General features: G+C 35.6%; 2 protein-coding genes and 2 long non-coding RNA genes across 5 annotated transcripts; 1 reads left to right on the top strand and 3 right to left on the bottom strand.

The window, feature by feature from the left end:
- Positions 1 to 1941: 1941 nt before the first annotated feature.
- LOC136071583 (uncharacterized) lies at positions 1942 to 3851 on the top strand. Of its 2 annotated transcripts, none has more exons than XR_010632884.1 (4): positions 1942 to 2168; positions 2287 to 2357; positions 3253 to 3316; positions 3648 to 3851. It is a non-coding gene; the product is annotated as an uncharacterized LOC136071583 (long non-coding RNA). The 2 variants fall into 2 exon arrangements; XR_010632885.1 differs by having other exon boundaries at positions 2287 to 2376.
- A 961-nt stretch (positions 3852 to 4812) lies between these two features.
- LOC112027875 (peroxisomal (S)-2-hydroxyacid oxidase GLO4-like) lies at positions 4813 to 6245 on the bottom strand. Its single transcript, XM_065783069.1, has 7 exons — positions 6065 to 6245; positions 5860 to 5984; positions 5730 to 5776; positions 5581 to 5658; positions 5333 to 5451; positions 5021 to 5078; positions 4813 to 4872 (listed from the first exon to the last, which is right to left on the bottom strand). Exons 1-7 carry the CDS (start codon positions 6205 to 6207, stop codon positions 4813 to 4815), a joined length of 630 nt encoding a protein of 209 aa, XP_065639141.1. The 5' UTR covers positions 6208 to 6245.
- Positions 6246 to 9179: 2934 nt separating this feature from the next.
- Positions 9180 to 13719, bottom strand: LOC112023613 (peroxisomal (S)-2-hydroxyacid oxidase GLO4-like). Its single transcript, XM_024056220.2, has 12 exons — positions 13602 to 13719; positions 12796 to 12942; positions 12589 to 12713; positions 12459 to 12505; positions 12310 to 12387; positions 12033 to 12157; positions 11815 to 11872; positions 11587 to 11649; positions 11209 to 11278; positions 10666 to 10766; positions 10224 to 10328; positions 9180 to 9701 (listed from the first exon to the last, which is right to left on the bottom strand). Exons 2-12 carry the CDS (start codon positions 12936 to 12938, stop codon positions 9522 to 9524), a joined length of 1095 nt encoding a protein of 364 aa, XP_023911988.2. The 5' UTR covers positions 12939 to 12942; positions 13602 to 13719; the 3' UTR covers positions 9180 to 9521.
- A 1450-nt stretch (positions 13720 to 15169) lies between these two features.
- Positions 15170 to 20372, bottom strand: LOC136071582 (uncharacterized). Its single transcript, XR_010632883.1, has 2 exons — positions 17268 to 20372; positions 15170 to 17193 (listed from the first exon to the last, which is right to left on the bottom strand). It is a non-coding gene; the product is annotated as an uncharacterized LOC136071582 (long non-coding RNA).
- Positions 20373 to 25725: the final 5353 nt, after the last annotated feature.

Here is a 25725-nt window from a genome sequence, read left to right as displayed (position 1 = left end):
ATTTGTAGATATTGACTCCCTCTTTCTTAATTGTAGGACCGTGTGGGTTGTGAGCACGAAGAATAGCCTCGCCGAAATCTGTCTAGTCTGGTACCGTCAGCTTCTAGATTCTATGTATCCCAACCAGGTACCCAAACTGTGTTTCTTCTATTGTTTATGACTATTGTATACTGTTATAACTGTAAAATAGCTTATAGTCGAAAATAATGAAACATTGCATAATGTGTTGCCCTTTTATTTGGCTATTTCAGGTGGTGTGGCAACCATATGAAGCTGAATTAGGCCACCTACCTGCGTTTTGTGTCACAGGAAGGGACGTGTGGATGGCGAGGGTGCCACTTGTATGTTTTTGAGCGTGTTATTCGTCAGTTTGGGATGGTACAAGAAATGCCCCTAAATGTTGATACTGATGATGCCCTTCATGCCATAGACCTAAGGGGGAAGACCAAAGTGAATTGATGGGACAAATATGTTGGCCATATCCAAGTATGTAATAGTCGAGCACAATTACTATGTCATGGAGCACTGGAGGGTGATATGTCATCTGCTCATCCATACTTCCATTGGTATGGTAGGGTGACTTGGAGGTTCGTCAACCATTCTAGTTCGTCAACCATACTACTACTGCACTTCTTATTATGGTAATTGCTTCGACCTTTCTTTTCAAATTTTGTTGCGTATCACCATTTTTGTGTTAGATGTACTAATTTTATTTATTTACTTGCAAGTTGCCAATCACAAGCAAATGTTGACGCATTATGCGGTAGGCAGTCCTGAGTACAAGCAGATTTTAGCTGTACTTAAGGCAGTGGATTGCCTTCATCGTATAACTCCCTAACTTCCCTTGAAAGATACCAATGGGGCAAATCAAGAAGTGCCGGAACATACTGGGCGACCAAGCATGAGCTCAACTCCTGCTAGCCATAGCCATGGTCAGCGTGTTGCAACCCATCAGGTTATTAGTAGGCCGGATCCCCTTCCACCCCTACATGCATCTCCTGCCCCAGAGTTCCTTCCACCCCCACATGCATTTCCTCCCGCAGAGTTCCCTCCACAATATTTATTACTAAATATTTTCAATAATTAATCATAATATTAATTTTTAAAAAAATATTTTTTAAAAACTAGCAAATAATCACAATATACTAACAAATAAATTAATCACAATATTTACACTAACAAATAAAAAATATTCCTAATATGTTGTAATTTTTTTTAAAAAAAAAACCTAGCAAATAATCACAATATTAACTAACCAAAAAAATTCTCAATATTGTAAAAACATAAAACAATAAATATATAACATAACTGTGAGAAAGTGTTGTTGAGGTTGGTGTTGTGTGAGAGGGTGTGAGAGCTGAGGAAAAGTGAAGAAGGTTGTGAGAGCTAAAGAGAGGGTGTGAGAGCTGAAGAGACTGAGTGAGACAGGTAAGGGGGAAAAAGGGTCCCTGCTGGGACCCACATGCTACACGTGGAGGGGCAATGGCCATTCATCAAAATCGAGTTCATTAGACTCAATTTCACTTTAATGAAATCAAGTCTTAAGGACTCGAGTTTTATATCCACGTGGCCGAAAAGAGCGTGAAATAATGACTGGTGGGACCCCTATAAATCAAGTCTAATGTACTTGGTTTCCATGTAGCAAACTCGAGTTTAACTGGCTCGATTTCAATGACGAGAAACTGAGTTTGTTAGACTCGATTTGTATGCCTACTTGGACAATTTGTCCAACTCAGCTGCTGGCGTAATGGAAAAATCGAGTATAATCTACTCGATTTATAAGCCCAATATCGAGTCCTTTGGACTAAAGTTGTTAGATACCCAAATTGTTTCAAAAGTGTGCTAACTAACAAAATAGTTTGGCTTTCAGTGTTATTTTCAAAAAAAAATCCTTAAACAAAACCCGATAGACACAAACACAAACTCAGCACGTAGGTTTACTCTCTCTAAGATCTCTCAATGCCGATCAACTCTCTTTTTCTTCCATCTTCTTCTTCTTCATGCAGCTCCATCACAATTTTCCACCTCTTTTTATTTTTACTTTTTCTTTCAAATTCTTTGTTGATTTTCCTAACAGCAACAACTACCAATGGACCTAAACCTTCGATCTCTATGGCCCTGCTTTCACACCCAAACACAATAGTGGCGTGAACACTCTTATTATCTACGTAAGTAGCTCAGTTTTCCTAAACCTTCGATTTTTTAATTGTGGGTTTTGTTCTGTGTAGGCTTTTGTTTGTTTCTTGGGAAAGTTTTATTCAGTTTTAGATTTATTTTTCATCATAGATTTTTTTTTGTGTTCTACTATCGTTGATGTTTAGATCCTTTCAATTGCTGCCGTTTCTGGAAAACCAAAGGTAGTGTGTTAAACGCAAGGTGAGTTTTTTATTCTCTTATTAGAGAAAATTTGGAGAGAGATTCTCCTTTTTTTTTAAAACCTAAATCGTTCATACCTAAACCTGTAAATTTCATAAGATTTGTTTTTTTAGTTGCATTCTATTCTTTGTGGTGGTTTCATCGTCAAAGAATTGGTAACAACTTATTAGATCCTATAAGCTAAAAATAGACCTGCTTACAAGGCATTCCATCAGCTATGTCAAAGGCTGTTTTATGGTCTCATGTTAGCGCATTCACATTAGCGTCGGGAAGCAATAACAGCTCATTCACTATCTGCAAGAAATAACATGTCACAATTGCTGCATTTTAACTAACTTAATGTTTTTGCAAATTGGGATTGGACTCTCTTTAAAGACATTCTCTTTCCATTGCTATTATATTATCATTTGGGATTCCAATATGCACCAAGTGTTTGATAAAATGTGTGTAAGTAGCCTCTCTTGGTGTTGGTCTATGTGGGTAACTTTTTTACTCTTTTTCTTTTATGTTTTTAGGTTTTAGTTGAATTGTAGTGGTAAATTCGAATTTTGATAGCTTAGTTATATACATATATATAGTTTAGTTATTATTCTCAATTTTATTTACATCATCTACGAGGGTCTTTTGTTTGAATTTGTTTGTATTTGTTGTTGATTCATGCCCTATATGTAAATCAAAATAAAACAATCTTTTTGATTGAATTTTTTTTTTCCTATATTATGCCAAAATCACCTTCTCAATTTTTTTTGCTTTTTTATTTTGTTGTGGATGTAATTAACAAATATTTTTGTTACATGCACGCAAATTGTTTGATAAAATACATAAGTGTATTGTTCTTTTTCCACAATTTGATTTTGTACAATGTCCTTTTTTCAGGTTTAATAGGTGGACATATACACTCAATGTTTACTCAAACTTGCCTATGCCTTGCATAAAAAAGGTATAATACTCCATTTTTTTTTTCCTTTTTTGCACTGTCTCTACAAGACTATGGTTTCTCCCAATTACTACTCTATTTTATGAAATTCGAATAAAAAACAGAAAAATAAATTACATAATCATAGACAATAATTAAAGAAATGAAGTTGTTGAATAGCATATTGAACTCAAGCTCTCACTTGAAGGATGATATGATATTCTTTTCTTTTAATTTGATAGTAGTTTGCCCTTTCATCATATCTTGAATCTCTAGGATGATATATCTCTTTCCAATTTACAATAGAGTATAATATGCAAGGTTTAGAGAATGTATAACAACTCCTTTGTTGTAGCTTATGAATTTATAGGAGACAGATAGCTTTCGATTGGCCATGAACTGGAGGAATTATACTACTCACCAGTGGCATGGAATCTTTGAGGTTTGTTCTTACTTTGTCATATTTATTCCATTGATTCTTTTTGTAACAAAAAGAAATATCATATCAAGCCAGCTTTAGCTTACAATTTATATATACATATACATACATATATATATATATATATATATATATAAATAAAAATATATTGCGATTGAAAAAGATACTTTATTTTGGATATAAGACGATGCATAGTTAAATAAAATTGTAATCTAATTTTTAATTTTATATTTTGATTTTAAGAGAGAGAGATAGATATTACCTGGTGTATGACTTTGTAGGATATTATTTTACAAAAATCAAAGTCTCAAACTATTAGGAGAGATTAATCTATAATTGATGATTTAACACCTTTGCAACATCTTTTTGAAATATTTTAGGGTTTCAATTGAGTTAAGGTTCTATTAGTCTCGTACTTTGAGAGTCTTAATAAAAATGAAAAAGAAAAATGTGCTAATTAAAAGCACTATAAAATGTTCAAAATATAATGTGATATTGTCTCTCATTGATGAACTTCATCAATTTAATTAATGAATATTTATATCACTTTTTTTGTGATTAATAATATGGCAATTTGTAAGCTAATAGTAAAATTTATAATATCTTTAACATCACTAATAAAAAAAAATGTACAACCTTTAGAAAATATATATATAATTTTATAAAAATTTGGGTCTTTAATTATGAAAAGTGGGGTCTTTTTTTCTAAGGAAAAATTTATTTTTTGGGGGGGCCTTAGGCCTAGGCCTAACTTGCCTATGCCTTGAGGCGGCAATGGTATGTTGTAATGCACTAGTTAAACTCATAAGAACGTAAGAATCCATAGTCCTTGCGCAACCCCTCAGCAAGAAAAATTAAAAAGTGAAAATATAGGCACTTCCAATGGTATCTCGAAGCCATAACCTCAACATAAAGTTATAAAAGCACCAACTAAACTCCGTAATGCTAAAATCAGTTCTATTATTATAAACAACTAGTTTTGAAAACTTCCGTTCTAGGAAAAAAACTCCTTTCCTAATTCCAAAAAAATTTTCAACAGCATATTACAAGGTAATCAGAATAATTAACTGGTTTATACCTTTCAACACAAAGAATTATCAAATGTCCTTTTGGAAAAGGCTTCTAATTTTGAACCATCATCCTGCAGAAAAATTGATTCATTGAATAACTGGAGAATTTTTTTTTTTAATTAAATATTGAAACTTCGGTTAACATGCATCCATTCATGTAAATTCCATGCATCTGGCAAATTTAAATGTGAAAATTGGGAATTGAAAAATTCCACTCACATTGTCAACTTTGGTTGATGAGAGGCCTTCGAAATTCTTTACCTGCAGTAAAATCATTCGGCAGAACTTATTGCAGTTATATTTCAAATCAGATTTAAGATAAAGCTTATTGTGTTAATATGTGTTAAATTACTAATTATCCCAAAAGCTTAAACTATTGGAATATGGTAAATTTAATCATTTAACCAATACTTCTAAGAGTATGGTAGGAAAATAAATACCATTACATGAAGAAATTTATACCCAACTGTGAATGCAATAAAATGATTGGTGTTGGAAAGAAAAAAAAAAAAAAAAAAAAAAGATATCTACTTGCTCTTTATGTCTGCTTCCCTTCGACCAAGCCTGGGAACATCAACTGTCAGGACAATAGCCTTGTATCCATTTCTTTCAGCTCTCTGAACTAGCTGAGCTGATACATCTCGGCTTACCTATACCCAGACGAATATTAGATTAGAGTGTGATTTGCTAACAATGTGATCACCAAAACAAAGACAAAACAGCAACCAAAAGGACAAAAAATTTGAATGAACTTTTAAACGCCAAAGAAGGATGAATACATATAATTGAAAAAACTGAACAGCATTGCAGCTGGAAGCAACCTCCTCGATAGTGCAGGAAGACATGGAGGACAAAACCTGCAATAAAAATAACCTACAATTCATGCACCTCAGCAAGAAAATTAGCTCCATATTTGTTAAATCAATACCATTATACTATTAGACACAGCTGCTGCTCTGGCTGTGGCAATCTCTCCTGGAATAATCACAATGAGTAAGTAAACTAGAATCCCAACAAATGACAACTGAGAGTTAGAACCCTTTCAAGGAGATTTGGACCTTCTGGATGTGCCAACTTGTGCAGACCAGATGGAGCGATCATAATTGGCGCTGAGATGTTGTAACCCAATACAGTAGTTGAAAAGTCTATTCTGCTTACATCTACAAGCATTCTAGGCTGGAATCTGAGAAGCAATAGAAAGTGATCAGAATCATTGTAGCCAGTTTGCAACAAAAACCACCAACAGAATTAGCAGCAGTATACGTAATTCTATGAAATGCTTCCACATTCTCTTTTAATGTGTATTGATCCTCAACTCCTCCAGTATAATAGTCATAATGCATTTTCGGAAGAGCTTGCCTCGCCAACTCTTGAAACTCGTTCACGTTAACAGGTTCACCCTCCATTATCCTCGAAACATGAGAATTAACGATGTATTACTACTTTCCAGTGATATAGTACTAGATGCAGTCTCAAGTGACTACTCCATTTAAAGATATTGATTATGATAGTTTCCATAATAGCAATAATTTCCTAAAATAGGCGATGCTCCTTGTTTTGTGACAAAAACGTTTTGCTTGACCTTGTTTTATATTATAATATATCCGTAGAAGCGCAGACCAGCTTGAGGCAAAGTTTGGTTTCTTAGCAATTCTAAATTTCTTGCCCAAAATAATGCTACATTGATGAACTATGATCAAAGCCATTGACAAATTATATATTGGCCATTCCTCACCACTAAATTTAACAAGTCAATTTCTAGATCAGTGACCAATTAAGCAAAATAATATTCTAAATATCTACATAGGCACATTCATATGGGTTGGTAAGATATCCCAACAACATTAAAATCCTTTTTTCTTCTCTATGTTGAGTTCATGGTCTACAAAGTAGTGAAGAGCTAAAAAGATTCATCATGATGGAAAAAGCATTTCTTTCTTTATTTGTTTCGTTTTTGTTGGAGCCCATTTTTAAAATGGGTCAGCAAATAAAGCCTAAGCTCACTAGAGAAAAGCCCATGAAAAGCAAGGAAGAAAGGGCCTAAAGGACTTGCAACTAGATCCACATCCTAGCCAAGCTAGCTAAGTAACCAAAGAAAAAGGGTTTGCTGCAGAACAACCCAAAGAATTGAAATAAGCCCAGGAAGCCCAAATTATTTATATAAGAGAAGTGGAGGCTCTGAGCACTCCGTGAAAAAAAGGAAGGGAGAACAAAGAGAGCAGTGTGAAGAAAATGATGGGTCCTACTCCTTCGCATCCCAGACCTAGAAAGAGAGGACTGAATTGTCAAAGAGGGAGGAAGAGAGTCAGCAGAAAAAGGGGTGGGAAAGTCCCAGAATTTGTGTATAAATAAGAATAGAAAACAAAGAAAACAACAACAACAGAGAAAGTCAGGCATTGGTAGAGAAAAAGAGCAGCAAAGTAGTTTTGAAATAGTAGGAAATACCTTAGCAAAATTGTTTTGCATGCACTACTAAAGTACTCCCTCTCTCCCAAAAAAGACACTCCTCTTTGAGCTTTATAGCCATGACTCATGTTCCAAACTCCACAGCTTTGAGCTAATTTTAAACAATAAGGCTATGGGAGTTGGTGCTAAGACCTTTTTGGCCTTTGTCATTCTGTAGAAAGCATTATATTTATATTTGTTCTAACCCATTTACCAAGTATGTATGTATATATATATATATATATGTATGTATGTATTTTTATATTTATGACTATGTATGCTAACATATGTTGGATATTTTAATAAAAAATATTATATTTATTTTGATACTCATTTATGTGTATCAATTATCCCTTAATATCAAATACGTTGAATACTAAATTTTGAAATTTAAATTTAATTCAAATTTGAATAGCTTTTGTCAATGGTTTTAATCAGGAAATTTATGAACATTAATGTAATATTAATACTATAATTGCCAGCATATTTGGCTTTATTATCTTATTTGAATATGACATAATAACGTCATATATGGAAGAATTTCAATACTTAAATGTAAAGTTATTGCTGAATTATTTTATGCTCTAATTAGTTATTGTGGGGCCCGTGGGCCTGACAACCACAGCCCATCGCATAGTAAGCCCAAGGCCAACGTCGAGGAGGACTGACCAGCCAAGGCTAAGTCAGACAAAGCCTCTTTTGTGACCCACGCCGAGAACCTGTTCGTCCTCGGCATTCTAAGGATAATATTTGGGAGGGGACAAACCTAGAGCAAGCTGTCACATTCGCACTTAATGCATTCACCTAACCCCTCTGGCCGCATTAATGGGGATATAACCCCTTAGCAGGGCAACGTTGGTCAGAGTGAACCACTTGAGTACTGATAAGGCCTCTGATGGGACGGACGGCCAGAAGAGAGGCAAATGGATGATCAACAGATGGAAGAATGAGATAGGAAGATGAAGACTATATAAGTAAAGCAAGTAAAGTAAAGAAAGGGGGGAGGGGGAGAAAAGAAAAAAGAAAAGGGTCTCCTCGGCAAACTCTAAGTATTTTTTATAAAGAAAGTTCATGCATGGTGATCGACGGCCAGCGCCTAAACCTTTAGCCCACTCTCTACAATTTATTGTTTGGGCTTGATTGGGTTGAAAACCCATTCATACTCTACTCAGGGTCAATCCAAATTGAGTCCCTACAATTGGCGCCGTCTGTGGGGAGGATTAGGGTGCTGGCCGGCGCATCAGGCGAGTGGCAAGTGTTCTATGTAGTCGTTTTAAAAAAAAAAAAAAAATACTCAAAAGTTGCAAGATCTTCTCCATGAAACCCCTTGTTTCATCATTCTCTCTTTCCAGAGCAGTCACTATTATTGATCCATGCTATGGTAAAGACTAAAGACTGCCTAAGGAAACAAAGAACCTTGGGCCATATTACTTATCACAACAATACTAATTCAAGGCTTTCCAAGTTAAAGATATGTGGTGGAAGTAGTTGCTGACTTTGGCTATAATTCTCCACTTTCAATCAGTTTTTTGTTGTTGTTGTTGTTGATAATTTGATAGTTATAAACAGGTACTCGAGGTTTCTTTTTTCTAATACCTGCTCATTTTTTTTGGCAACACCCCTGCATCAATGAGCCCATCTCTCTTCTCATCAAGCTTGGCTCCATCACATTAATCAGCCTTAAAAGCTCCAAGCCAGAAGTGAATTCAGCATTGCCACCGTGAAATTCCCTCACTACCATGCTACCAATCTACTATGATTGGTCTTTACTACTTATAAGAATTTAAGGAAAAAAAAAATGTCCCCCATTTCAAATTGTATTTTTCAATCAATAACTTTGAGATGCATATCCTTCAGCCCAGGTTTATGGAATAATTTTTCAGGGTATGAGCTTGAGCTTGCATTTTTTTTAGAACTTTACAAAGATCTACCGATAGAAAAGAAGAAAATATCAATCCTTAAAACTCCTAGTACAATTTAAGAGTAGGAGAATACAATGAGCTTCTGCTCTGAACCCATATCTTTAACATGGACTTCATGGTTCCACATATAGAACCACATTTATTTATAAAACGGACATAGATATGGCAGAAGATAATATTCATGGTCCCATTCCACTATCTACATGCCAGCTTGATCATTGAAGAAATTTCAACATATTCCACACCTATACACAGTTACTTATTGTTAACAATGTAATTACAAATGTATAGATATTATTGATGATCTAAATCATTTTTCTTTAGGACATTGTCCTAATGCTTCAAATATTTTATTAGAGCAGTGAATGGATTTTTTCATGCTCTGTCCTCACATGGCTTCTAGTAATATCTTTCACACTAGGACAGCCAGACAGTGCCATGGTGAGCTCAAGCTCATCCTTCAGCATATGGATGACTTTTCTCACCCCATATTCCCCCTTTGCTGCCAGCCCATAGACAACAGGCCTTCCAATCTGCAATAATAAATATATAGATTACAACAGAGTTTAGAGAGCTTTGACCAAGAATCATAAAATTTTAAGAGGTTTTTAAATATCAACATTGACTTTGGGATGGAGAGAGAAGCAAAAATTGAGTGTTGAGGATTAACACTGCCAAGGCGTGTCACTCCTACAATTATATCCAGCACTCTCAAAGTGTTTCAATGATCTAGGTATTTATCTTGAGCAACTTAAAAAGTTTTTTATTTGCACATGCAAGTTAGATGGAAATTAGACAATAAGTTGAAAAAAAAATGGCAATCTAGAAGCAGAGTACGATAGAGCTGCTTCCCAAAAAAGCATCAGTTGGATTCACTGACATTCATTGACAGTTGAATCTCACGTAAAAACAGTTACACAAGCGCATGACCAAAAAATACTACTTACTCTCTTTATATAGCAACCACATGGCAGACATTGCATGTGAAGAAATGGTGTAAGAGAAGATTCATAAGTTAGTTACATGAATTAAATAGTTTGGGGTGGAGAGCTTACAAGGACGGCTTGTGCACCAAGGGCTAATGCCTTGAAGACATCTGTTCCTCGCCGCACTCCTCCATCAAGGAACACAGGAACTTTCCCTCCAACAGCATGAACCACCTGTAACCACAAGATGCCTAAATATCCTCAATCGCTGATTGAACTTTGGCATGCCAAAGAGCATAGTGTAACTCTACACAAATCCAGACAGATAAGTCCTGTGCTGGAATGCATGGCCACGTATGTGTCTTGTATTAAATTGCTAAAATTTCATACAAATTTGAATGTTGAGGATGTCTAGCTACGGCATTACCTCGTACAAAACTTCCCTAAACCCTTATACTGTTAACATCTATATTAAAGGAGCACAGAGATGCAAAATGTAGAATCTGTGTTTACACCTACACACCCAATGAGAATAATATTCTTATGCTAAGCAGTAGAGATAAAACTTCACCTCTTCCAGAACAGTAATAGTAGCAGGAGTGTAATCAAGCTGGCGAGCCCCATGATTAGAGACAACAATCCCAGCAACACCTACTTCTGTCGCCTTTATTGCTGTCCATGACAGTTCATCAAATGTTTAGGATATTTGAATGTTGAACAGAAAGTAAAGCAACCGTGACAATCAAGGATCTGAGTAAATTATCAGGAGCGTGAAAAGATGCAGAATTTAAAGTGATTTACATAAAAATGTTTGACAGAGCAGATGGAGGAGGTAATTGTGAGAAAAAAACTCACACAATCAGGATGATTAACAGGCCTCCTATACTTGAAATTCCAAAGATAAAAAGGATGATTAACTGAAATTTTCATTGAAAGTTTAAAGTTTCAAAGGCAGAGAATGTTCTTCCTGTTACTAAAGGAAGGAAAAAATAGGGAAGATGCAAAATAGAGATGTTAATATCAGTAATAAAGCTTGACCTTACCATCTTCATGAGTAACAATAGTGATAGTATAATAATGATGAGATGCAAATATCATAAGATGGAGATCCTACCATCTTCACGAGTGAGTACTCCCTTGATTAGAATTGGCAAGTTTGTTATAGATCTTAACCATCCTATGTCCTGCGTATGTTGTGATGCATTAGTTAAACTCATAAGAATGTAAGAAACCATGGCCCTTGCACACACCCTCAGCAAGCAAAAATAAAAAGTGAAACAATATAAAATGGTATCTTACGCCTCAACCTTTACATTATAAAAGCACCAACTAAAGCACGTAACGTTAAAATCAGTGTTATAATGAGTAAAACAACTAGTTTTGAAAATTTATGCAGAAGGGGAAAAAAAAAAACTATTTTTCAAGTAAAATCTTTCAAACATTTTTGCAACAGCACATTAAAAGGTAAGCAGAATAGGTTACTCATTTATACCCTCCAACACAAAGAAGCATCAAAGGCCCCTTTGGCAAAACCTTCTAAAATTGAACCTTCATCCTGCAGAAAATTTGATTCAGTGAGTAACAATAAAAGCTTTAGTTTTAAAATTTTAAAAATAAGATTAAAACTTCAGTTAATAAGCATACATGTGTCCATTTTTTTAAATACAATGCATCTGGCACATTTCAATGTGGCAATTGGGAGTTACACAATTTCACTCACATTGTCCACTTCAGTTGATACAAGGCCTTCAATATTCTTTAACGGCGGTAAAATCATTCTGCAGAACTTATTACAGTCATATTTCAAATCAGATTTAAGATAACACTTATTCTGTTAGCGTGAAAGGAACATAAATACCATTACATGGAGAACTTTATACCCAAATGTGAAGGAAATAAAATGATTAGTGTTGGAAAAAAGAAGGAGATAATATCTACTTGTTCTTTATGTTTGCCTCCCTTCGACCAAGCTTGGGAGCATCAACTGTCAGCACAATAGCCTTGTATCCATTTCTTTCAGCTCTCTGAACTAGCTGAGCTGCTACATCTCGGTTCTTATATACCTATTCCCAGACGAATATCAGATTACAGTGTGACTTGCTAACAACAGGATCACCAATACAGAGACAAAGAGAGCAACCAAAAGAAGGTGTTGCTGCTAAAGAAATATACATTTTATTAATGAAATTATAAGAGCTAAAGAAGGATTAAATACATATAATTGAAAAAACCGAATGGCATTGCAGCCGGAAGCAACCTCCTCGATAGTGCAGGAAGACATGGAGGACAAAACCTGTAATGAAAAATAACTTACAATTCATGAAACTTAGCAAGAAAATTAGCTCCATATTTAAAAATCAATACTATTATAGTATTAGACGCAGCTGCTGCTCTGGCTGTGGCGATCTCTCCTAGAATAATCACAATGAGCAAGTCAATAAGAATCCAAACAAATTTCAACTGAGACTGAGAACTCTTCCAAGAAGATTTGGACCTTCTGGATGTGCCAACTTATGCCTAGAAGATGGAGCTACCATGATTGGCGCTGAGATTTTGTAACCCAGTACAGTAGTTGACAAATTTATTCTGCTTACATCTACAAGAATTCTAGGACGGAACCTGAGAAGCAGTGGAAAGTGATCAGGAAATTATTGTAGCCAGTTTACAGCAAAAATCACCAACTGAATTAGCAGCAGCATACGTTATTCTGCGAAATGCTTCCACATTCTCTTTTAGGGTGTATTGATCCTCCGCTCCCCCAGAAAAGAAGTCATAATACATTTTTGGAAGAGCTTGCCTGGCCAATTCTTGAAACTCATTCACATTAACAGGTTCACCCTCCATTATCCTGAATACATGAGCATTAATAGATGGATTACTTTCTAGTGATTTAATACTAGATGCATTCTCAAGAGACTACACCATATAAAGACATTTATTATGATAGTATCAATAATTGACGATTTTCGGCATCATCAGCAGGAATTTCTTAAAATATGTGATACTCATGTTTAAGGCCGTAAAGGTTTTGCTTGACTTTGCTTATATTATGATGTAGCCACAGACCAGCTTGAGGCGAAGTTGGGTTCCTAAGCAACTCTAAATTTCTTGCACAACGTAGTATAACTTTGATGAATTATAATCAAAGCCATTCACATATTATATACTGGCTATTGGCCATTCCTCACCAGTCACCACCATTTTAGGCAAGTCAATCTACAATATTGAAAATATTCACATATACAGATTCATATGGATTGGTAAGATATCCCAGAAAATTTTCTTTTTCCTTTTCTATGTTTAGTTCATGGTCTACAGAGTACTGCAGAACATAAAGATTCAACATGCTACTTACATAAGCAGAGAATAAAAACCAGTTAAATGCCTGAAATCACTTCAAAGCAATCAATACCAATAAAAAGCATGATGACCCATTAAACTATTAACATTAATTACTAATCAAAAAATGGTCAAGTAGACCATGATCAAAATATAAGCAGCACATACCTACAAGAGCTGAGATTGACAGTCCCTAGAGTTTCTACAATCTGAGCAGCCACTGAAGGGAAAGTGTATTGAGTTGGACTTCCCACTCAAAAGAGTTAAAATCTCAATTGAGTTAAAGTTCGTTTAGGATTCTATTATTTTGTTGAAATTTAAAACATTTTGCTGGAAGTACAGTAGAAAAAACTAAAAATTAGCTAAAATAGTAAAGTATGATCCATGAATAATACCAAAAAGTGCAATGAAGCTCATAAATAGTAGTAAAAATAAATTAAATAGTAAAATAAGTTGACAAATATAATTTTTGCTAAATGGACACTAAATATTTCAATGGGCCCGACTCCAGAGAGCTTCTAAGAGTGGTGTAATTTGCTTAAACGGGCAAGGTTATAATTGTCATTGGGATGAACAAAGTCGCGTTAAAACCACCTAGACTCTGAAATTAGGCCGCCACAGCTGGATTCAACCCAAGTTCTGTTCATCCCATATTTGAGTATTGAATAATAATCTCAATGATAATTTCTAAATTATTTATGTTATTATGAAGAATTAAATAATAGCTTATTTAAATATATTTATTTTTAAACGGGTTTCCTAAAGTTAATAAGTATTTAATATTCTATTATTTTTCTTCAGAAAATATATTCTCTTTGCTTTTTTTATTTTTTATTTAAGTAAAAGGACAGTGCACTACAAGTCACAACTATTCTAAAGTCTATCAAATATATATATATATATGTGGAATAAAGTCCCTCAATATTGATTTGCAATCATGAAAGATGTTGCATGCTCCCTAGTTAGGGGTTGAAAACATATGGTCTGAGCAAAACAGCAAACCTATTGGTTGGTAAGGTTCTTGATGAGGCCTCCCTTACTTGCCAATCCTGAATTGCCTGGAGCAAAATCCTTGGTCTTTGAACCATGAGTGGGTTTTCAATTCTTCAACCAAGACCAAGAGCATTTCCAGGCTCTTTAAATTTTTGTACTATGTTCTACTATTTGGATAATAAATAGTACATTTTATCTTTTATATACTTACTTTTTTAAATACATTTTTCAATAGATTCTCGATCATTTCTCTATTCTATTTAAATATTATTTCTTCATTATTTCTTTAATATTTCTTTATTCTCCTTTCAATTTTCTTCATTCATTCCTAAAAGTTACATTCATAATATTTTTACAATACTTTCACTTTGTGATAAGTTGATACTGATTTCAATTTGAACGTACTATTAAAATTATTTTTTTCTCTTTCTAAATTTTTTTTTCTCACCAATATTAGCTAATAATAACCTACCACTTAAGATTTATTGTGAAAATATTGTGGCAGCATTTCTCAATTTTAATTACTTATTCTTTATTTTATTTTTCCCTTATCTTTATACTTTTTTTTTTCATCCATACATTTCTTTCTTTTCTTTTTCATTTTTCAAAATTTTTTTTTTTGGGGATGAAAAACGGAGATAGCATAAAACTAAAGAAGAGAAGTATCAGGACAAAGCTTGTTTAAGTACAACCCATTGAGATCATCCTCATAAAAAGGAAACAAGTCCATAGGCGGACTATCATACAAAATAAAATCTTACTCTTGGCTTAACCCTATCCTAGCAAGCTTGTCAGCACAGTGGTTAGCTTCGCAGTAGCAGTGCTTAAACCGAGCCTGAGGGATGCAGGCCAGCAACTGCTTGCAATCATCCAAAATAGGAGACAATATTATTCACATTGTTCGGGTTATGCAGAACATCAACAATAGCTTTAACATCTAAACTCTATTTCAACAAAATTAAAATTTCTGCTACAACAAACAAGAAGCCCACCCCGAAGACCCCATAATTCGGCAACGAAACTATTAGTGTTCCTAATCCTTCTAGAAAATCTTGAGATCCACTGTCCTTTTTCATCTCTGAGAATACCGCCAGAACTCGTCTTACCCATGCTCCCATCTGCGAACCCGTCAGTGTTTAACTTTATCCACCCCGCCTGGGGTTTGTCCCATCTGATCTGCTTTAGCAACAAACACCTAGATCTTTTTGGGAATGAAGCATAGTAACTAAATTTTGTGGCATGGTTGATGATCTCCGATGCTAGCCTTGGGTTTCGGTTTTTTCCACTAAACACCACTTGATTTCTACTTTTCCAAATGAGCCAAATGGCAAAGAGGGCGTGTTGCAAGGAAGGGCTCGAGTGGGTCTGTTGCTTGCCTTGTTTCCATTTGTTTCAAGCTGCTCTTGAAGATTATTAGACCAAAAAGCTAGATCCGACCATCTATCACCCAGTTGGAGCCAAATAGGTTTGGTCTTTTTGTAATCATGAAAGGCATGAAGGATGCTTTCAGTCACCCTATTGCATAATGGGCATGACGCCTCTTCTGTTGCCCCTATCTTCACCAAACACTCCCTTACCCCAATGCTATTATGGATGCATTGCCAGATGAAGGTCTAAATTCTTGGGAGAACGTTGACCTTCCAAATCCACTTACCCAAAAAGTCGTTAGCTGGTTCTTCTCTTATCACAAGCTTGTAGTCATTTTTAAGGTCAAAGTTGCATTGAGGAGATCCTACCCAAGCTAATCTATCCCCCTTCTCTGAAGCCAAGGCATAGGGTGTAGCTTGAATGATGTCCTTAAAGCTTTAGGGCATCTTGAAAGATAGGCAATTCTAGTCCCACCTACCATCCTTGAGAATGTCCTATATCCTTAGATCGTAATCCACCAAGGATATTAGGCCTTGGATCATGCGTTGGATAGGACCATTAGGAGTCTAGGTATTAAACCAAAACCTGAGGTTGCTGTTCTTCCCTATTGTCCATTTTAGTCTCCTTTACTAAAATAGTACCTCCCACACAATCTTTTTCATCTTCAAGGAGGCAGGGTTGCTACTGTGAGTTGGCCAAAGGCACGTCCCGGGATGAGGAGTAAAGAGAAGAAGTGTAATGTCACTGAAGCCTTTCCTAATGAACTCCATGATATCCGATTCGTCATGGATCCACTCTCCTACCTCATTTTTAATATCCAGAATTTGATTCCTCTTCCTCCTTACCAAGGTTGAAACATGGCAGAAGACAGTATTCCAATCACCTTGGATCATCTAATTAACCCTTAATTTAAGAGCCCACAAATCTTGGTCTTGCCCAAGTACTACATCTAGCTCATGCAGAAACTTCCAACTCCAAAAGGAAGGTGGAAGGTCTCAAAGCTGTTGCTTTTTGGATCTCATAAAGCCATGCCATAATTCTTTTCTTTCTAGCTAAAATATTCCCAAACTGAGTCTTATTCCAAGTAGTAGAGTCGTGTTGGAAGTTTCAAATGGCTTCTGAGAGAGATTGGGATTGGGTCCATGCGTGCTCCACAACCTTGGGAAATGTCAAATTTGACATCCAGAACCTTTGGAATTTAAACAGTCTAGACCGATTAGAGCAAGCTTTGGGATGCATCTCTAGGAGAACAGGGTAGTGGTTGGAGTGAAATCGAGTTAAGTGAGTGACTCTGGCTTCCGGGTAGAGCACACACCAGTTAGGATTTACAAAGAACTTGTCTATTCTTTCTTGGATTAAACTTTGCACCCCCCTTCGGTTAGTCCAGGTAAAGCGAGGCCTGTTAAACCCCAAATCAATCATACTGCATTTATCCAAACATTCCTTAAGCAGAAGGGATCGGTTGACACTTACCGGTCTACCACCAAATTTTTCCTCCCCTATGTGAGGTTCATTAAAATCTCCAGCTAAAACCCAAGGCATGTTATGAAGGTCTGCAACTTTGGATATGTTGTTCCATAAAATCTACCTTTCGACACTCTTAGGACTAGCATAAATAGCTAAAAGAACCCAAGAAGAGTTAGAACTTCGTAACTTAATAGTGACATCAATTTCTTGCTTGATATTCATTAGGGGAGTGATATCCACCTTCTCCGAATTCCACAGCATCCAAAAGCTGCCCGCAAACCCAATAATGTCAGTATGAATTGCTTCATCAAAGGAAAGTCTGTCAGTGATCTCGTGAGCCCTGTCTCCACCAATCCTAGTCTCCATTACAATTAAAATAGCTGGGTTTTGATTGAACACTAACTCCCTAACATGATTTTGAAAGGAGGGCTTCAGGGCGCCCCTACAATTCCACACGAGGACGTTCATGACTAACATGTGATTTGGAGTGGCGCACTCATCAATAAGAGGTAGAGTCTTTGCCTCCTCCCTCAAGTTCCATCTAATCCCTCTCAACATCTCCTTTGTCTGCCTCTTGCTTGGAAATAGCGTCAAATTGTGCTGGATCACACCTATCTCCAATGTTTGAGCTAGCACGTGGAGGTTGAACTCCACAGTTGGTTGGAATATCTAGATTATCTATATGGTGGCTTTGTTCCCCATGATGAAAGTGGAAATTGGCAGATCCTCCAGCATGTGGTGCTTTGAGAGATACCCACTCGGAATCACTTCACAAAGAACTAGGGTTGGTGAGATTTGAGGGATGTTCTCCCTTTGCAGATGTCGCTTGTCCCCTAGGGTTAGCAGATCCGTTAGAAAGCTTCACCATGGGTTGTGGACCTCCTTCCATGCTGGATTTGTTGGAGACATCGTCTCATCCTTGGCACTCGCCGCTATTAGTGGAAAAATGTACTTCCATGCCTTCCGAAGACTATTGTTGAACCACCCCATTACATGGGTCAGATTTGCCTGGATCTCGACAATCACCACTTTCGGATCTTTACTACGGTTCCCTCGAAATTGATAGCCCATCTTTGGCCCAAGGAATGGTTGAGAGTTGAAACTGGTGAACGGATTTCAATTTGGGCTCGCCATGGCTAGGATAGTTTGGAGGCAAGGGAGATGAGAAAGATAGATGAGTGGTAGAAGTATCTAGATCTATCACGGGTTGTTGATTTGCCCTAAGTCGTGCAATGGCTTTTTTACCCTTAACAAATGGGCTTAAGTTGGCTTTTTGAGGCAATGAGTTGGGCCTCACTCTTGAGTGATCTGAAGGAGGAAATGATCTTGATGGGCTTTAGGCTGAGAAAACCGGCACATTTGAGATACTCTATAGGGCCTTTGCCATATGGTGGCTTAATAGGTGCTTGGGTGGGGATAGCTTCCTTTTCCTTTCTCTCGGGCCTCCACTTAAATTTGCCTTCGTACCCTTATCTGCCTTCACAACCCCATCATTACGTGGCCTGGTGTCACTCTCATGCACGTCATATCCTTTCCAAGACTAAAAATGGGATTGCCCAGGGATAGTGCCCTTACTTCCAGGACTTTTTGTCCTGTTCTTTCTTTCGTGCTACCACTACCCAAGGACCATAGTTGTCCTCAGGCCCCTCTGTAGTGGTCCCCTCTCCCTGATTCGACCTAGCATGAGCATGGTTATCGCATGGTTGTACAATCTGCTCCCCATTCGAGCTGGCATCCCTACCTACGTGTAATTTCTCCGGCCGAATAGTATACGAACAGTTCTCATTCCAGTGCCTTATCCTTCCACAGGAAAAGCACAACTTATGGATTCCTTCATAGCTTACTGCTTACTCAAACCTTCCAATCATCACTACAGTAATGAGAGGCTTCTCATCGTCAGTTTGCACACATAGTCGAGTGAATCTACCTCTGGCCTTGGTTGCCATATGGTTATTTACCCTGAGGACATTACCAATAGTTTTCCCAATCTGGCAGAGAGCTTCAACATTATAATACTCAATAGGGAGCTCATTGAGTCTCACCCAGACTACTATGGAAGACACATTTGCCATCGATGGTTTGAAGTATGGCTCCCAAGGTCTAATAGAGAGAAAGTGTTCCCCGACAAACCATGGACCCTTTCTCAAGACTGTTTCATAATCTTCCTTTAATGTAAAACGAATAATGAAGAAGTCATGCTCGAGGTCCACATAGTTAAGTCGTCCCATTGGTTTCCACAGAGAGTGGATTTTTGAGTGGAGATGGCTGAATCCCACTGTCCTACCGTACACTTTGACGATAAGAGCTTTTAACCATAGGGTCCTAATATGCTACTTAAACTCCTTGGAAAACTTCACCACAGCCATTCCCTATCGAAGAGACTCAACTTCGTCATCTGATTCCATATCACCTTCCATCAACTTAGTGAAGTTAAAAGCTTCAGTGAAAGCTCCCGGTATTTCACCCACCAATTTATCTCTGAAGGATCATTGTGGAGAGGGAGGACGAAATGCTTGAGCCGGATCTTGGCAAGTAGGATCCAAATCTTTGCCTTCCGTAAAACTAGCATGGCTAACATCCTTAACTTTTTTGTTGCTCTGAGCAAGCTCCGCTTCTTCCTCCCAAGAGAGAGAAGACGTGGAATGTGGCAGCATTTCTAGGAATAGGGAACCAACTTGGAAGGAAAGCATGGAAGCTGTATGGATGGGATTCTGTACGGAGAGAATTTTCTCTCTCTAAACCCCAAAGCTCACTACTTTTTCCCTTTTTTTCTCCTCCACACATGTATACTTCTTATCTCTTATCTTCATTTTCATTCTTTGTTTCTACCTCTAGACATACAACTCTCTCTCTCTCTCTCTCTCTCTCTCTCTCTCTCACACACACACACACACACACACAAAGATTGCCGGCAAGAGAGATTTAGCCTTAAATCGGCGTTCACGCATGCCGCCTTGTCCGCTCCACCACTACTCATCCTCATTACGACTGCGGCTTAGATGAGTCAGATTTGCTTTGTTGTTGTTGTTGTTTTTTTTTTTTTTTTTGTTCTGATTTGATTAGTTTTAAGATTGTGATTTGAGTTTGTATTTTAATTGTGATTGAGTTTAGATAGAGATGTTTGAGAGAGAGAAAATTCTAGAATGGTTGAGATGTTTGCACTTAGCAGTTGTGAATTTGAGTAAAATTGAATATTTTATTTGGTGGTTTGAATTTTTTATTACAATTAATTGTTTTGCTCATGAATAGTAGGTCATCAAACCAAGAGAGTGACTGTTGATTAGCAAACAATTTTTTTGCAAATGAACAGTAATTTAGAGAGATTGTTGGAGCACCATTTTGGGGGTTTACTCTCTAAATTTTCAGTTTAGAGAGCTTGTTGGAGATGCTCTAATTTTTATTTCTTAATGAACATCAAAGCTATAAGAATTAAGAAGCAACAATAAGTGCTGGTCAGACCTAATTGGTGTTAACTATTGAATTGAGAACAATGGGATCTAGTTGGAAAATTTGTTTTTAGTGCAAGAAAACCCTCTAACTTTTTTTTATTAATTTTTTATGAGTTTTTGTTTGGTATTAAAGAGAGTTTTTATTTATTTATTTATTTTTAATTCGATAATTAAAGAAGGGGGATTTGAATTATGTACATTTCTCTTGAAAAGCTTCAAGAGTCAAGACTCTTGGCATGAGAGAGTCTTTCTTAAAGTAGATAAATGATAGGGTGTCACTAAAGTATTTGATCTATCACCTTTGGCAATGAGGTATTAAAAGGAATTTTAGAAGGTTCTGAAAAAAAAAAACTCCTACTATCTTGTGTTCTTAAATCAGGATTTATTCAGTAGATAGTCAAGTAAATGGATGGCCATTGGCCTAGATCAATGATCACTATTCACATGTTTTATCTAAGCATTGGTTTTGTCTTTAACTTTCTCTCAAAGGAGCATCACTATTTAAAGTTTAAACTTGTAAATATTTTTAAAAATCTTTTGATTAACCCTGAACATAATTTATTTGAGTTTTTTCTTACCTTAAAGTCTCAATACCTACAAATAATTGTGTCCTTTGTGAAGTATTGAACGAACCTTTACCATTAAATCAAACCAAGATGGCCTAGCAAGAGGAGGCAAAGACTACTCTTTGTTAATACTCAAGACTCAACATGAGGACTAAGGTGAGTTTATACTCATGAATAGTCTCCTTGATTTTTGATAATGGTAGGGCTAAGAAGCAAGAGCCCCCAAGTTCTCTACTTTATCTTTGGTCTCTCTTTGTTTTGTTTTGTTTTGTTTTGTTTTTTTTTTTTTTTTTTTTTTTTTTTTTTTTTTTTTTTTTTTTTTTTTTTTTTTTTTTTTTTTTTTTTTTTTTTTTGTGTGGGTATTTTCACTTTGTATACCTAATGAAAAATGGGGAGAAAGGAATGGCGGTTGGATATGGTGGAGATTGGTGTATGTCTACGCTAATCCGGAGATGGATTTTATATGATTTTTATTTAAAATAAAATTTTTAATTTTTAACATAGGGTCAATTTATAAATATGAAAATTTCAAGGAATTATAAAAAATAATTGAAATCTTAGGAGGTTAGTTTGCAACTCACCTAAACATCATAAGGTGTTTTTATATTTTGGCCCCCCCCCCCTTTTTTTTTGGAGAGAGAGAGAGAGTTTCAACTTATGGCGTCCGCTCCTGATGACAGCTCTTTATTATTAGACCAAGACACCAATCAGTTTTTGGTGTAGGCGGGGATTGAATCCCAGATCTCCTATTTAACCATTAGAGACTTTACTAGTTGAGCTAGCTGGAACCCACGACCCCCTTTTTAATTATGTTTAAAGATAACCGATTGTCAAATATAATACTACCTAATGAGTTTTATAATGAACTAGTCCCAGACCTGTGTGATGCGCGGAAAAATATGATATGATTATTTTTTATTGGATAATTATTGAATTAATATATTAGAATGTATATTATTAAAAATTCAATATGTCTTATTTGAAATTATGTTTTAAATTAGAAATTTTTGTAGTGTAACAAAATATATTTTGTAGTCAGGTATTATCTATAGTGAGACATGTATGAAAACACAATGCAATAATTTCATTATTTTTTAAAAAAATTGATAGTATGAGAACTATTAGACCAAGTTGTAACTATGTAAATTTTGTTTATTACTATATAGATGTATGAGATTTAACTCTTATAGATATATTTTTCTAAAAAACATAGATCCACGTCTCTTTCTTCCTCACAATTGAAACTAAGTGAAAAAGTAAATAAAGATAACTATGCAATAGATCATTATCAATAAATCATATATCATAAAGTGGAAATATAAAATAAAATAAAATGCAAAAAGAAAAAGTTCCTTAAGTATCTATACATAAAAGCATTAATAGCATAATGATGCTATAAAGTAAATTATATTTTATCTTATTCTCTTTTTGGCATTTTTAGTAAAGATGATCAACTAAGCAAAGTAAAAACTTACCAAGGAAGTTTAGATTAACTAAAAATTTTGTTAGGACATATGTGATTCACTTGTTAAGAACATATGTCAATATTTTATGTAGTTGGCTAATCCTTTGATAAAACACACTTTACTTGTATTTAGGTAGATCTAGGATGTGTTTAATATTTCAAGAAACCTTGTTTCAAGTTCAAGTGTTAAATCCGTGCATGTCTGTCCAAGAAACAAGTGAAGAAGTGCTGATTTTTTAAAGCTTGATAGTTGCTCGACACCTCTCGACAGCTAGGCTATTTATTGAGCTTTTCAGTTGATTGTTATCGCAATCTCGACACCTCTTGATAGCTAGGTCAATCGATTGAGAAATCTTCTGTCCCCTCGATAGCTTCTCGATAGCTGTTCGATCCATCGAGGTCTACTTGATAGCTTCTTGACAGCTTCTCGATCAATCGAGATCCTCTTGCATACATTGTTTTTCACATGTTTTGCATCTTTCTTTTATCTTGTCATCCATAGCATCTTATTTCATTACATTCATGCATTTTTATGGATTCTTTATGCCCCCTTGATCATCTTTGATCATCTTTTTATTTCTCGGGTGAAGCGTTCTAGCTTTTTGTACCCTTTGTCAATCATGACAAAAAGGGGGAAAAATTATGGAGAATATGTGGTTTCTTTTTTAGATTCTACATGTTAGGGGGAGAAATACATGCCTTTGTAAGGGGGAGATGTGTTTCATCTTGTTAGGGGGAGTGTTTACTTCCTTCTTCTTGTACACCGATCTTGTAACCATGTTTACATACATTGTACTTATCTTTGATATATATATATATATATATATATGATGTATGTCTTTTTCACCTACCTCGACATGTGTTGTTTCTTTTCTATCTCCATACACATGTTTCTTATATACGTGTATGCAATCTATTATTTCTGTTTCACACAAAGATGCTTTGGTGAGTTTTGTTTAAAGTGTTTCAGAAATACAGGTTGTCAAAGTCTACTTGCCATAAACTCTCTTCTTGCAAAGTTTTTCAAGAGTTTGTGTTAGGATAGATTTTATTGTATTCGACAAGTGAATATGAGTTGAGTGATTTATGACTTCTCTCATATGTTCATTTGTTTGTTGTGGTTTTGTCACGGATTGCCAAAGGGAGAGATTGTTAGCACATATGTGATTCACTTGTTAGGAACATATGTCAATATTTTATGTAGTTGGTTAATCCTTTGACAAAAGGCACTTTACTTGTATTTGGGTAGATTTAGGATGTGTTTAATACTTCAAGAAATTTTGTTTCAAGTTCAAGTGTTAAAGCTATGCAAGTTTGTCTAAGAAACAAGTGAAGAAATGCTGATTTTTTAAAGCTCGATAGCTGCTCGACACCTCTTGACAGCTAGACTATCTATCGAGCTCTTCAGTTGATTGTTATCGCAATCTCGACACCTCTCAATAACTAGGTTGATTGATCGAGCAATTTTCTATCCCCTCGATAGCTCATCGATAGCTCGCAATGGATAGGCTTGACACCTCCTCGATCGAGAATTACTGAGCTTTACAAAATTCAGATTTCCAGATCTGATTTTTGGTCCATGTTGACATGTATGTGTAGGGTTTCTTTTCTTACAACCCTAGACATAAATAAGGCTTATTTTAAAGGTCGTCACATAAGAGAATACAAAGAGAACGAATGCAAAAGGTGACCGATGCTTTATTCTCTCTGAAAGAAGCTATTGCGTCTCTGCTCCTTAGGATTTTGTAACCAAGTGCTTCTTGATCTTCAGTCTTGATGAAGTGAAGAACTTTGCAACCAACATCTTCTTCAAGTTGGTGTGTTAGTCACGTACTGGGAGCCGTGCATCTTTAGTTAGTTACGTACTGGGATCCGTGCATCAAAAATGGTGGCATTTATATATTGAAGAGTTTAGGGGTTCTAAAGCGGTAAAAGGTTTCTGCTGTAAGTTCATCTACGGGGATTGTAGAGTCTAGGGACAAAGGTTTTGTACTAGATTTGAAACTTTTCTTTACTATAGTGGATTGCTTTTCGGGAAGGTTTCCCCCCAGATTTATTACAGTGAAACTAATTTGTTTCATTGGTTTTTTTGGGTCATCATATCTTGTCTTATTTATTTTTCCGCTACATGATTTTGACATGATTTTGATGTTTGTTTGTTTTAACAAGTTTTATTCATAATAAATCTAATTAACAACTTGGGTTTAAAACTTGTTAATTCTATCAACCGAGGTCTAAATTTCCCAACAAATTTGATGGTGGAGATGCTAATTATTTGTAACAAAATGACCAAAATAAAAATAACAAATAGATTTGAGAAAAACATATAAGATTTCTAAAATAAATTTTACCAAACACATGGGATGCAACAATACAAAATTACTATCTAAATATTTTTTTTACTTTTCTGATACTCTACAAATAAAAAAACTTTATTCACTTTTTGTCACAGTATAGACTATAGAGGGATTACAAAATAACAAAAAGTCAAGGAACTTATAACAAAAGGCTTTCTATACAAAATTCTAGTAGAATGGAGACTAATAGGCCCTCCACTTTCTTCAAGACATAGGGGATTAAGAAAGACCATTCATCCCTTACCTACCCTTTTCTCTTTCTCAAATTCACATTACCAAAGAAGTATATGAAGCTAAAAATATTGTGAATACATCTCTTTTCAGTGGAAGTCCATTGGTAGGCACATTCAAATTTGTAGCCATGTATATTTTTGTTTTGATATAAACTCAAATTTCTATTTAAAAAAAAAAAAACTACATATTAACCCAAACTAAAATTCAACCAAAGCTATAAGAGTGATTTGTGATAGGAAATTTAAAAAATGCAACACAAAAAAAATTAAATAAAAAATCCATCAACCTAAATTAGAGTTATAAGAAAGAACAAAAATCAAGCAAGAGAGAGAGAGAGAGAGAGAGAGAGTACTTATAGTTTTTGTGTGGAAAAAAAATATGGATTGAATCGAA

The sequence above is a fragment of the Quercus suber genome, unplaced genomic scaffold (assembly GCF_002906115.3).
Source record: "Quercus suber isolate HL8 unplaced genomic scaffold, Cork oak 2.0 scaffold_327, whole genome shotgun sequence".
In the NCBI taxonomy this organism is placed as follows: domain Eukaryota; kingdom Viridiplantae; phylum Streptophyta; class Magnoliopsida; order Fagales; family Fagaceae; genus Quercus; species Quercus suber.
The sequence above is the reverse complement of the archived record's forward strand: the minus strand, read 5'-3'. Positions and strand labels throughout refer to the sequence as shown.